The following is an 11,369-nucleotide window of genomic DNA, read 5'->3' on the forward strand; positions in this document are numbered from 1 at the left end:
TCCAGGAGGAACATTTCACACTGGGGTCAGTGCTGCCTGGCTCAGTGCAGCCATACCAGGGCCCCCGCACTGGCTGCCTGCTGCGAGGGGCTGGGCTGAGAACCAGGAGGCAGGGGCCAGTTGGAGCCACTCACCACCACGAGCAAGCCCACACCATGCGTACCAGGTACGGGGTCCCTGGGCTCAGCCGGGGTTGGGGGTCACAGCTGCAGCGCACGTGAATGCACTGGGAAGCGGGAAGGCGCTGGGCAGCATGTGGAGCTGCTGGCACGCCGGAGATGCGGGTCAGGCGAGGTGATGGAGACTGGGCTGCTGCAAGCCAGGCGTCCTGGCGGCTTTATTGCGTGGGGCAGAGTGCGGCAACCAGCACCATTGCAGACACCGGCCCCCCGGCTGCTGGCCCCACAGAGGGGCCCATGCCCCACTGCCACCTTCTCCTTGGGGGTCACTCCTTGGCTCTCCCTGGGGGACAAAAGGGGACGGTGAGGAGGGGGGTGCGGGCAGGGTGGGGGGAGGCAGTGGGGTGCTGGCACTGGGGAGCAGAGCTGGCCCCAGACCAGCTGCTGCACTCTCCCCTGGTGCCTTCACCCTCTCCCAGCATCTGCCCCCAGTCCCAGGCACCGGCTGCTCCCCCTGGCCCACACCCCCAGGGACGTGGCACAGCCGGGAGCAGCAATCGTGGTTCCGGAGTTGCATGGAGATACAACTGCCACGCCAGGGAAGCGGAGCGGCCGCGGCGGCTGCTCAACCACCAACGGCCCCAACCGCCTGCGGCTCTGCTCGGAAACAAGTGTCACAACCAGGCGAATGGCCACATGGTGCTGGCCCCCCCGTCCCCCCATGGAGGTCACCACGGCTCCACCAGCCGCCAGCTCTCCCAAATGCACACCCTGTGCCAAACGTGTTCAGCAGAGATGTGGAAAGGGAAATGGCAAGAGCAGGCTCTTCCCCCTGGCCGCGCAGGCTGAGTGCCTCGGTGGTCAGGTTTCCTGCTTTGGTAATCGGGCTGCAAAATTACAATTACTAACACCATTGCCTGATTCTGACCAAAGACACCACCAGCTCCCGGGACGGAGCTGCGAGCTGTTGAAATCACCCTGCATAAACGCCCAGAGGCCCCCATGCCACACGCTGAGGCCCAGGCGTGGGATGCTGCCACTCTCCCTGCTGCGGGGAGGCCGCCCTCGCTCCAAGGGGACCGGCTGCCCATTTTCAGGCAATGCAGCTTTGCGCTCCCACCCCCTGCCCGGCCCCCACCTCTGCCCGGGCAGAGGCAGCCCAGTCTGGCCCAGTCCAGCTCAGTCCTCTCACCCAGTTGCTGGCAGACCTGCTGGCACTCCTCCACCGTCTTGAAGTTGTTGGCGTTGCCCCCACAGCCGCTGTAGATGAACAGCTGGCAGGTCCCCGTGGCAGGGTTGTAGGCATAGTGAAGGAAGAATCCCCTGCACGGGCCAGGCACGGGCGGGAGGTGACAGATGTTACCAGAGGACATGGGACTGTTGGAGGCAGCAGAACCTAGCTGGTGGCCCCAGCCAGCGGGCAGGAGCAGGGCCGTGGCGCCTCTGTCTGGAGGCAGGCAGCCGAGGCCACAGCCCGTGAAGCAGCATTTCTCGCGGCGGGGACAGTCGGTGTCATCCTGGCAGGAGCTGGTGCAGGGAGCGAAGGTGTGCAGCACCCTCCTCTTGGGGCAGACACCCGGTTTGGCTGTGGGTGGGAAAGGACACCAGCTCACAGGCAGAGTCTGTGCTGGCCACGGCCCCCCTCCCACCGAGCCCCCCGGCTGCTCTTACCTGGCACCGGCTGCCTGCACTGGATGTGGCAGCCCATGTGGCAGCACTTCTCATTGCCTCGGCAGCTGCTGTCTCCACCACACTCCACCAGGCAGATGGTCATCATGCCAGGGTCCAGCCGTGGGCAGAAGCCCCTCTTGGCTGGGGGTGGCCAGCAGGGTCAGAGCCCCACCAGCCCCTGCCCGCTCCCACTGCGCGGCCCACCCCCAGGGTGCCCACCCCCAGGTCCTGCGGGCAGGGAGCAACAGACACCCCTGTCCCCCTGCACCAGAGGGCTGAGAGCAGGGGGTGGGTGCAGGAGCCACCCACACTGGCCCTTGTGGGTGATGTACCCCCCAGGCAACGGCTCTGCTTGAAAGACCCCAGACCCAGGGCATCTTGTCCACATGCCAGGACGGGGTGCGGGGACTGGCGGGGCTACAGGACCCGCTCCCCGAGGTGCCTTGGAGGGCAGAGCACGGGCTCGTTCAGGGCTGCTGGGGGACGAAGGGACCCCCTCACCTCCCACGGGGAGCCGACACTCCCGTCCGCAGCCGGTGCTGCAGCAGCGCTCGCTGCCCGGGCAGTCGTCGTCCGTGGAGCAGAAGTTGTCGCAGGGCCTCGTGGGGAACCTGCTGGGCCGGGGACACTCTCCGTGCTTCCCTGGGAGGGCGGGCAGGGGGTTACAGTGAGCGGGCAGAGACCTTCCCTCCCGAGCCTGGGCAGGGCCCCCCTCGTCGCGGGTGGCACGGCCGGGACCTGCCCTGCCCCGGCAGCGGGGACCCGCCGCTTCCAGAGCCCGCGGGGCCGCCCGGCGCCTCGGGAGCTGCCGGCGGTGGTGGCGGGATGGGGGACACACCTCCCCAGCCCCCCGGGGGGGTCCAGCCCTGCCGCTCGGGTGCGGGCTCCGCAGCAGCGGGGACCGCGGGGTGTCCCGGCGGGATGTCCCAACTCGGAGGCCGTGACATCCCCCACCAGAGGGGCGAGGGGACACCGGGTCGGTGGCGGGGAGCGGGGCCGAGCTCAAAGGTACCCCCGGGCCGGGGCTCACCTGGCAGGCGGTGCCCCGAGGCCGCCCGGCAGAAGCCGGGGGGGCCCGAGGGGGCCAGCAGCAGCAGCAGCAGCGGCAGGAACAGACCCGGCTTCATGGCGCTGCACCCTCGCCGCCAGCGGCCCCTTAAGTACAGCCCGGGAGCCCGGGGCACGGCCCGGGCTGGGGCAGCCCCCGCGCCCGTCCCCGCCTCCGGGGAAGGGGCTCCCCGAGCCCGGCGGAGCCCGGCTCCGCTCCCCGACCCGGCCCGGCCCGCTCTGATGGAGCAACAGCCTCCTCTGCCGGCCGCCGCTCGGGATGCTGCGCCGCGGTCGGCCCCCGCAGCCCACGGCGCCCACGCAGCTGCGAGACACGGCAGGCGGGGGCACAAGGGGGGGCTGCGCAGCCCCAGCCCCGGCACCAGCACGGCGCAGCAGGGAGGGGGCTGCAGGCAGGCGGGGGCTGCAGGAAGGGAGGGGGCTGCAGGCAGAAAGGGGGCTGCACAGGCTGAGGGTGGTGTTCCCCACGGCTGGGGCAGTTTCGGGAAGACACGCCAGGCTTCACACCGCCGTGCGGCAGCTGGGGGAGGAAGGGCGCGAGGCCGAAGGCCCCAGAGTGAGGAGCTGCCAGCGCCAGCCAAAGGCTGGTGACTCCGGGCATCACCACCATGGCATAGTGGCACATGCCACGTCGAGGCAAAAATGTCACTCAGAGGGACCCTATGCACATAAACTGGGGACAGGGCTGCTTTCACACCCACCTTTCTTGCTAAAGGTTCCCTTTATTTCACACCCAGAGTTTCTGTAGCAACAAGTGCATTTGGCCACTTGGAGCCAAGATGACGCAAACAGGAATTTCCAAGCCGGGAAATATGATCGTTGAGCTGTAAAACCCCATATGAGACCACAGAGGTCACGTCAGCTTCAGCACAAAGACGCCTGTTTCCAGTTGGGCTGGCCTTGTGACAAACCCACAGGCAGGGAGCCACCTCCCCCCGCACACCAGGACACCGGCTGAGGCCGTTCTCCAAATCTCCAGCACCGGTGGAGGACCAGCCCCTTCCACCACCCCCTCAAACACCTAGATCCTGCCCCTCTCTGCCCACCACGGCCATGGGCTGCCTCACTTGCCTTGCTACAGCCCTGCCAGCCCCCCCGGCTGCTTCTGCTCAACCTGTTGGCAGCACCTGCCTGTGCCCTTTGCCATTTGGTGGCTGTACCAGCATGGCTGCAATTCAGCAGCGAGAGGTACCACAGCGCACCCCCGACAGGGATGCAGCCCCCAGCCGTTCCCCCCGCACCGCGTGGGATGGTGAGCAGGGAGCAAAGGCCTCTCTCGGCAGAGTCTCGGGGCGCGGCAGCAGCAGTGCCGCGGGGTTCCCACGGGCACAGAGCACACCTCACCCTCGGCACCGTCACCCTTCGCACGCTTGGCTGCGCTGAGCTCTCTGCAACCTCCCCGCAATGTTAACCTTGGGCTTCCCCACCCCATCTAGAGCTGCCTCTCGCCGGTCCCGGTGCATGGCGGGGTGAAAGGCAGCCCTGGTGCTGACCCCGCTGGGGCACCCGTCTGCCGGGATGCGTCTGCAGCCGGCTGATGTGACAGAACCAGCCACCCGTCTGTCCCTGCAGAGGAATGGTGCTCGGTGCACGGCGCGGGGCAGCGGGTGCGCCCAGCCTGGCACGTCGCACAGGCTTCCCACGCTCTGCTCCCCCTGAGGCCATGCTCGCCCGTGGGGATCCAGCCAGCTGTCACCCACGGCTCCGCGGGCAGACACAGCAGGATGCGGGCACCAGGGCAGGCAGGCACCGGGTCTCCAGAGTGGGCATGGCTGTGGACAGAACCCCCCAGCTGCTCCCTCCCAGAACGCTCCTGTGTCACCCTGCCAGGATGGCCACCACCCCAGGGGAGCATCCACCTGCTCATTCCTCCCTGGGTTCCTGTCCTGTAAATTCGTCTAATCACTTGTCACACCTGGACAGTGCTTGACATCTGCAGTATTGAGTCCCACAGCTCAGCGGGGAGACTGCCCACCCTCTGCCCCTCGCCTGCGGGTCTCCCCCGGCACCTGCAGCCACGGGAAGAAAGTCCTATCTGCACCCTTTTAGCCACTCGGGAAGTGCAAGTCTTCCCTTTGTCCTTCTCTTTCCAAGCCAGAGAACTCCAACCCATTCCTCTGGGCTCCCCATGGCCACTGGGGTGGCCCTGGCCCATGGCCCACGTCTCCCTTTCCCCCGGGGAGGGTGCTGTTGGGTGCTGACGTCCCCACCCTAGCTGTAGCCTGGCTGCTGGGGCTGGAACGGGGCCGTGGTAAATGATTTCTCAGGCAACAACACGTCGTGGGGCTGTCACTGCCTCGGGCACAACTGTGAAACGCAACAAGAGTTTCGGTACCCGAAGGTTATGTGTGCAGTGGCCCCTCCCCAGTCCCACGGGGATATAAACCCCCGCCGACCCGTGCTGGCCATCCGGCACCCACAGGGAGCACCATGAAGACCGCTGGCATTTTGCTCATGGGCATCCTCGCCCTGTGTGCCCAGCTGCAGCCAGCCATTGCGGCTGCCAGGGGTACGGGTGAGTGCTTGAGGGGCATGGGGCGTCTGCATCCCACCGGCTTTTGGGACGCTGCGGGGCTGGCTTGGGCTGGGGGGTCCTGCATGGGACCAGCAGGTGAGACCGATCACACCGGCACAAAGCCAGACACATCCTTGGCCCCAGGGTACCCCATGATGGGCTGGGGTGGCCCAGGCCACACATTGCCATCGAGTTGTGAGGCTCTGGGTCTGCAGCATGGAGAGGGGCCACCGAGGTCTGTGCCGTGCGGGCAGCACGGGCAGGCGGGGAGGGCTTGGTGGCAGCAGCAGGACGTGGCAATGTGGTGGGAGCCCTGCCTATGGGCACCGGCCTTCAGCTGCCAGCCCACGCACACAGCATGGGGACCCTGAGCTGATGATTGCTGGGGCACGATGTCTCCCAGAGAAAGGGGTGTCCCTCTCTATCACCGTCCCCTGCTTTCCCTGCTCCATACCGGCTGCGGGGGCACATTGCCTGGCCCAGCAACACTCTCCTTTTAATCATTGACCGCCCTCCCATGGCAGGCAGGGAGACGTGACTCCAGCACCTTCCCTGCTGCCATGAAGGAGCCGCGGTCACCCACAGGGCTTGGGTGCATCCAGCGTGACGGAGCTCAGCAGCGGCAGGCACTGCCACCCAGGGATGCTGCAGGGAAGAGGCCTGGGGATTGGGATTGGGGCTGCCGATCCCAGCCAGGATCCTCACCCGGGATGTGCTTTGGCACAGGGATGGCTGCCCCCGGCTGCACCGGCAGACCCCTGTGCTCCCCACGGCCATCCTCGGCCTCTGTCAAGGAAGGACCTGGCAGAGCCAGTGTGGGGACGGCAGCATCCCAAATGCCACGCATTGTAGACGGGAGCCAAAGCATTTCTGTCTCCCGGAAAGCAATGCCGACTGCACGGGCTGGAGCCTGGCTCAGCCACTGGCCAGAGCAGCTGGAGAGGGACAGAACGTGCTGGCAGCAGGGCCAGTGGATCGGCCACTTGGCAGCCAGCCGGGCATGCCAGGGCCAAGGCACAACCTTGGGCAAACCCACCAACGCCCACGCTGCTCCCCGCAGCTCTCGCCTTCCTCCATAGTTTCCCCTTTGTCTCCTGCCATGAGCCCGTTTCTGGGCTCCTGTCTGGTCCCATCCAGCTGCTCCGGTGCAGCCCAGCTGCTGGCATTCACTCTCGCAGCCTCCCAGCTCTGGCTGCTCACTGTCGGCACCAAGGTCATCCCACACGCTGGGGCAGAGCAATTACAGGGTCGGGGCAGAGCAATTACAGGGTCAGACCAGGGCAATAACTCTCAAGGGCAAATGCTGGCACAGGAGGAACAGCTCAGTCATGGTGGGACATTGGGGCAGCCCCTGCCGTGGCAGTGGGGACAGCACCACTGGGCGGGCAGCATTGGACTGGCAGCAGCACTGCCGTTCCAGGGGTGCCACTGCTGGGTCTAGGTGGGCTCTGTCCTTGTGCAGACAGGCAGGGACAGCATAGATCCCTCACCTCCGTCCTGGAGGGAAGTGCTCACACCGCCCAGCCCACACCCACACCTGCAGCAGCCACATTACCACCCCCATCCCACCCCGGCCATTGAAACAGCGTGCCCCAGCGCTGGCATGGTGGCCTCTGGGCTGCAACAGGACCGCCTTTATCCAGAGAGTCCCAGTGTTGGCCCTGGGCTGGAAACACCAGCCCAGCTCGGCTGCCCGAAGCACTGTCCCCAGCAGGGCCTGGCCACATGGGCAGAGTAGGATCATCCTGGTCAGCCCAAGCATGGCCAGGTCCTGGCAGCTTCCCCGGCAGCTCCCTGGCACCCAGCTACCGAGCACCCCAGTCTGGAGGGAGCATGGACGAGGACTGCCCTGCCGCTCTTCCTGCCACTGCCCTGCTGCTCTCCCCGCTGCCCCAGGCCTGTCCCCTGTCCCCACGCGTCGGACCTCACTGCCAACAGCGGTGAAGCGCGGAGCAGTGGCTGGGCAGGCGGCTGGGCCATCCGCACTGGCTCCTGTTACTGCATAAACACCCGCGGCGGGGAGGGAGCTGCAGGCAAAGGCAAACAGTTACTGATTTACTGCCACCCTGCTCTGTGCTGCATTGTTGACTGTGGGGTTAAATTACTTGGAGACGGATCCCGGCAGAGCAGACACTGGCTCGTGACTCAGGGCAGGGACTGTGTCCCCGGCCCCTGGCACCCCCGGCTCATGCGGGGCTGCGGGATGCTCCAGCCTGGAGCTGGGGCTGCCCCTGGAGCCTCTGCCAGTGACAAGGGCACATCCTCACTGGAGACAGGGCAGGTCTCGCCCTCCTCCCCAAGCAGGAGAGGCTCAGCCTGTGACTGTGCCCTGGGTGGGACCCGGGGAGCTGGGATGCTCTGGGATTGCCTCCCAGCAGAGGGGTCCAACCTGTGACCCGGCTGGGCAGCACCAGCACCGTGCAGAGGGACCCTTATCGCAATGGCAGCCAAAAAACCCAAGGCACTGAGCCCAAACTGGGAGCCACGAGCAAAGGGGCTGGGGTCCTCAGGTTCCGCCGCCAGCGTGCTGGGCTGCTCCCCTTCTGTCGGCAGCCCCACGGAATTACAGCCACCGTCGGCAGCGCCTGCGGAGGAGATGGGAACTGGCAGAGCGGCAAATGCTGATGAGAGCAGGGCAGCTGCGCTGGGTGATCTGTGCTGCTCAGCCGGCTGGGCCTATCCAAACAAACCCCAGCTCGACGCTGCCAGGCACCACGGAGCATCCCGGCCCGCCGGAGGGCGGCGCATGTGCCGCAGGAGGGGTATCCCGACAGCCGCCAGGCTGAGGGGGTCTGGGGTCGTATGGCCCCCAGCACCGCCATGCCGCAGAGCACCGGGCACGCAGCCAGACCATGCCGGCAGCTCGCTCCCTGCCAGCCACTCGCCCAACCGGCACTGCCGGCTGGTCCGGGACGCATCCCTGGGGCTGTTGGAGGCTGTGAGGATGGCAGGGGCCACAGGACGAGGCCACGGCCGGGCAGAAGGAGCTCCCGAGGTTGCAGGGGAGGCGCAGGGGAGCCCCGGGGCGGGCGCCTGCCCAGAGGCACAGGCAGCCTGGAGGGCCCTTCAGTCGAGGAGCGAGAGCTGGAGGGGAACAAGAGGCTGGAGCAGGAGCTGGGCGAGCGGCAGCCACTGCCGAGCCGCAGCCCCAGGCTGCGCTGCCAGCATATCCCAGCCTCTGGGCATCAGCGGCCCAGGCTGGGGGCTCCCCTTGAGCTTCTGACCGTGGCCACGGCGGTGGCAGGGATGGATCGTGTCCTATCCCTGGTGCCTGCCACGCTCCCTGCTAGCCGTACCAGCCACATCCCCACGGCCTGCGGTGGCTGAGCCCCGCGCGGGGCCATGGCAGCTCCGGCCACCTGAGGGTCTGGGACTGGCTGGGGTCCGGCGTGCGGCCCACGGGGGCCGCGGCCAGTGGTGGCTGGCTGCTGTTCCTGCCAGGCAAGTTTTCGGCGTGGCCGCCCGGTCTCCTCGAGGCTCCCCCTTCCTGGTCGGCAGCCAGGAGCGGCAGATACCTGATACTCGGGTTGTGCAAGCACGAAGGGGGAGCCTGGCCCTGCCCGGCCCTTGGGAGCCACCCGGAAGGCCGAGCCCTCCCGCCCGCCGGCCCCACCTGGAGAAGAGCTTAAAGGCCGGCCAGGCGGCCCCGTAGGCGCAGCACCGGCACCCGCACCATGCCCAAGGCCCGCAGCGTGCTCGTCCTGGCAGGGCTCCTGGCTCTCTGGGCAGAGCTGCCTCCAGCATCCGCCCAGAATGTCACCAGTGAGTATGAGCGCACGTCTCGGCACGGCACGGCCACGGCACGGCTCGGCTCGGCTCGGCACGCCCCGGGCGAGCAGCCAGCATCACTCCCAGCCCCAGGGCCTGCTGGGGTGGGGGCCGGGGCCGAGAGCCAGCCGGCGCCTGGCACGGCTGGGCTCAGCAGCATCCCCGGACCCAGCCCTGGGACTGGCAGGAGCATCTCCCGCCTCGGGACGGCAGCCCTCGCCCTGCCGCGGGGCCGGCAGCCCCGGCACCCACCCACGCCCTCCGCCTTTGCCTTGCAGCGAAAGCCGGCGTGTGCCCGGACCCAGCGATGGAAGCAGTGAACTGCACGGTGGGGTGCCAGTCTGATGGCGACTGCGAGAGCACCCTCAAGTGCTGCCCGGCAGCCTGCGGAAAGGCCTGTCAGAATCCCGACGGTAACACTCCCTCCTGCTCCTGGCCCCGCTGCCCGGAGCCGGCCCCGCTGCTGCTAGCCGACAACACGTCCCAGCCGGTGGCACCGGTGCTCCGGAGCGCGGTAGCGGTCACGGGGCTGGGCACCCCTTGCGTGTCCAGCTGCAGTGCGGTTACTGGGGGCTGGATGGGGAGCTGGTGGGGTCTGGGTATGCTCCTGTGGGGTAGCCTCCCAGCATGGTGCACCCTCCACCCAGGCTTGCCGGGGCCATGCTCATCCCTTCCTTCTCCCAGTGACATGGGGGTTGAGCAGACACCTCCGAACAACGCTGGGACGGGTGCAGAGGGCAGGGGTCTACACTGCCCTTGCTGCCTGCTCAGCCTCGTCACAAGCAGCCTCCAGCCTGGGACATGGGCACTGTCCTGCCTCCCGACTCCGCACCTGGGATGAGTCTCCCAATGGCGTCATCCCTGGCCCTGTGCCGGACATGGCCCCACAGCCTCCCAGCCGAGTACGCTCCTCACGACGGTCCTGCCAGAGAGCAGCCTGGATAGGCAGGCACAGGATTTGGGATCTCCAGCCACAAACGTGGATGTGAACCAGAGGCTGCTGTACCTTCGTCGCCGCCTACAGGGACAGAACTGGCCTGGCTGTGCCAGAGCAGAGGACAGCGGGGAGCCCAGCATCGGTGGCAGGCAGCAGGATGGCAGGGCAGGGCCCCACGCAGCTGGGGCACAGGCTGTCTGGGAGACATGTGCCCCATACCCTGAGCTGACCCCACGCGCCACAAGTGCACGGACGGGGCTCTTTGTGGCAGCTGTGAGAGAAAGCCGAGGCTGCCACTGGGGCTGCGTGCCGCGGCTGCGTGTCCTGTGCTAGCCACGCACCCCTGAGCGAGAGGCTGAACACAGGGACCGCAGGGGACCACCACACCACGTGGCCTCCCTGACATGTCCCCATCGTGTCAGGCTGGCAAGAGTGCCAACAGTCAGAGCCACGGGGCAGGGGAGCGGCCAGCTGGCAAAGGGATCTCTCCTCCATGTCAGACAGGGGACAGGGCCATGCCCATGGCTCTGGGAGCTGCAGGGCTGGCCCTGCCCCTTGCGCCAGGGCCTGTGGGTCTCACGCTGTGTCCCTTTGCCTTTGCAGAGAAGCCCGGCACCTGCCCACCCGTCAGTCCGGGGATCCCCATGCTGGGCGTCTGCACAAACCAGTGCAAGACGGACTCCAACTGCTCCGGGAACCAGAAGTGCTGCAGGAATGGCTGCGGCAAGGTCTCCTGCGTGACGCCCCTCCACTGAGGTCAGTTGGGCACCCGCCGACCCCAGGGAGCCCATGGCACCCACGGCATGGTGCGCCTGTCCCACTCACAGCCCTCTGCTCCCTCTGCAGGTACAGCCGCCTCCTGCCAGCCCATCCACAGGGAAGCTGCTGCCTGATGCGAGTCCCGCACACCCAGGCCCCGGCCCCGCACCGTCCCCCCTGGCCTGACCATGCTCCTGGTTCGGAGCCTTCAGCCTCAGCTTCCTCTCCGGGGTCCCCTGCTCGGGGTGCGCCACAGCCCCCCACACTCTCACCAATAAAGCAGCCTCTCCCTGACACGTTCATGGCCGCCTCTCTGTCCCACTGTGCTCCCAGCCAGGCAGCCGCTCTGCCTGCTCCCGGGCACTGGTGCTGGTGTTGGTGCCGGTGCCGCCTGGCTGCACACAAGCGCGAGCACCGACTGGCTGCACCGTGCCTCTAAGGGTCCCCAGCCTGTGCCCCTGCCCAGGGCTGCCCCATGGCCCCACATCCTGGCTGTCCCGGCACACCAGCTCCTCCACCTGTGTGCAGACGC

General features: G+C 67.5%; 2 protein-coding genes across 3 annotated transcripts; one reads left to right on the plus strand and one right to left on the minus strand.

The window, feature by feature from the left end:
- Positions 1-239: 239 nt before the first annotated feature.
- On the minus strand, positions 240-3,066 carry LOC134522493 (whey acidic protein-like). Its single transcript, XM_063350209.1, has 5 exons — positions 2,821-3,066; positions 2,292-2,432; positions 1,791-1,931; positions 1,312-1,704; positions 240-462 (listed from the first exon to the last, which is right to left on the minus strand). The coding sequence occupies exons 1-5, from the start codon at positions 2,915-2,917 to the stop codon at positions 446-448; spliced, it is 789 nt and encodes a 262-aa protein (XP_063206279.1). The 5' UTR covers positions 2,918-3,066; the 3' UTR covers positions 240-445.
- A 2,102-nt stretch (positions 3,067-5,168) lies between these two features.
- On the plus strand, positions 5,169-11,131 carry LOC134522599 (WAP four-disulfide core domain protein 2-like). 2 transcript variants are annotated; one of them, XM_063350370.1, is made up of 5 exons: positions 5,266-5,373; positions 5,898-9,135; positions 9,420-9,554; positions 10,682-10,834; positions 10,925-11,131. In XM_063350370.1, exons 2-4 carry the CDS (start codon positions 9,048-9,050, stop codon positions 10,831-10,833), a joined length of 375 nt encoding a protein of 124 aa, XP_063206440.1. In that variant the 5' UTR covers positions 5,266-5,373; positions 5,898-9,047; the 3' UTR covers position 10,834; positions 10,925-11,131. The 2 variants fall into 2 exon arrangements, with proteins under 2 accessions (XP_063206439.1, XP_063206440.1); XM_063350369.1 differs by lacking the exons at positions 5,898-9,135; positions 10,925-11,131 and having other exon boundaries at positions 5,169-5,373; positions 9,420-10,729.
- Positions 11,132-11,369: the final 238 nt, after the last annotated feature.

This window comes from Chroicocephalus ridibundus, chromosome 12 (genome assembly GCF_963924245.1).
Source record: "Chroicocephalus ridibundus chromosome 12, bChrRid1.1, whole genome shotgun sequence".
In the NCBI taxonomy this organism is placed as follows: domain Eukaryota; kingdom Metazoa; phylum Chordata; class Aves; order Charadriiformes; family Laridae; genus Chroicocephalus; species Chroicocephalus ridibundus.

Bases quoted from the DNA above. Each gene is read 5' to 3' on its own strand.
- LOC134522493 (XM_063350209.1), bottom strand. From the start codon at position 2,917: ATGAAGCCGGGTCTGTTCCTGCCGCTGCTGCTGCTGCTGCTGGCCCCC. The intron at 2,433-2,820 runs GTGAGCCCCGGC...CCGCCCTCCCAG, and splicing joins CTCGGGGCACCGCCTGCCAG to GGAAGCACGGAGAGTGTCCC. The intron at 1,705-1,790 runs GTAAGAGCAGCC...TCCCACCCACAG, and splicing joins GTGCAGGCAGCCGGTGCCAG to CCAAACCGGGTGTCTGCCCC.
- LOC134522599 (XM_063350369.1), top strand. From the start codon at position 5,289: ATGAAGACCGCTGGCATTTTGCTCATGGGCATCCTCGCCCTGTGTGCC. The intron at 5,374-9,419 runs GTGAGTGCTTGA...TTTGCCTTGCAG, and splicing joins TGCGGCTGCCAGGGGTACGG to CGAAAGCCGGCGTGTGCCCG.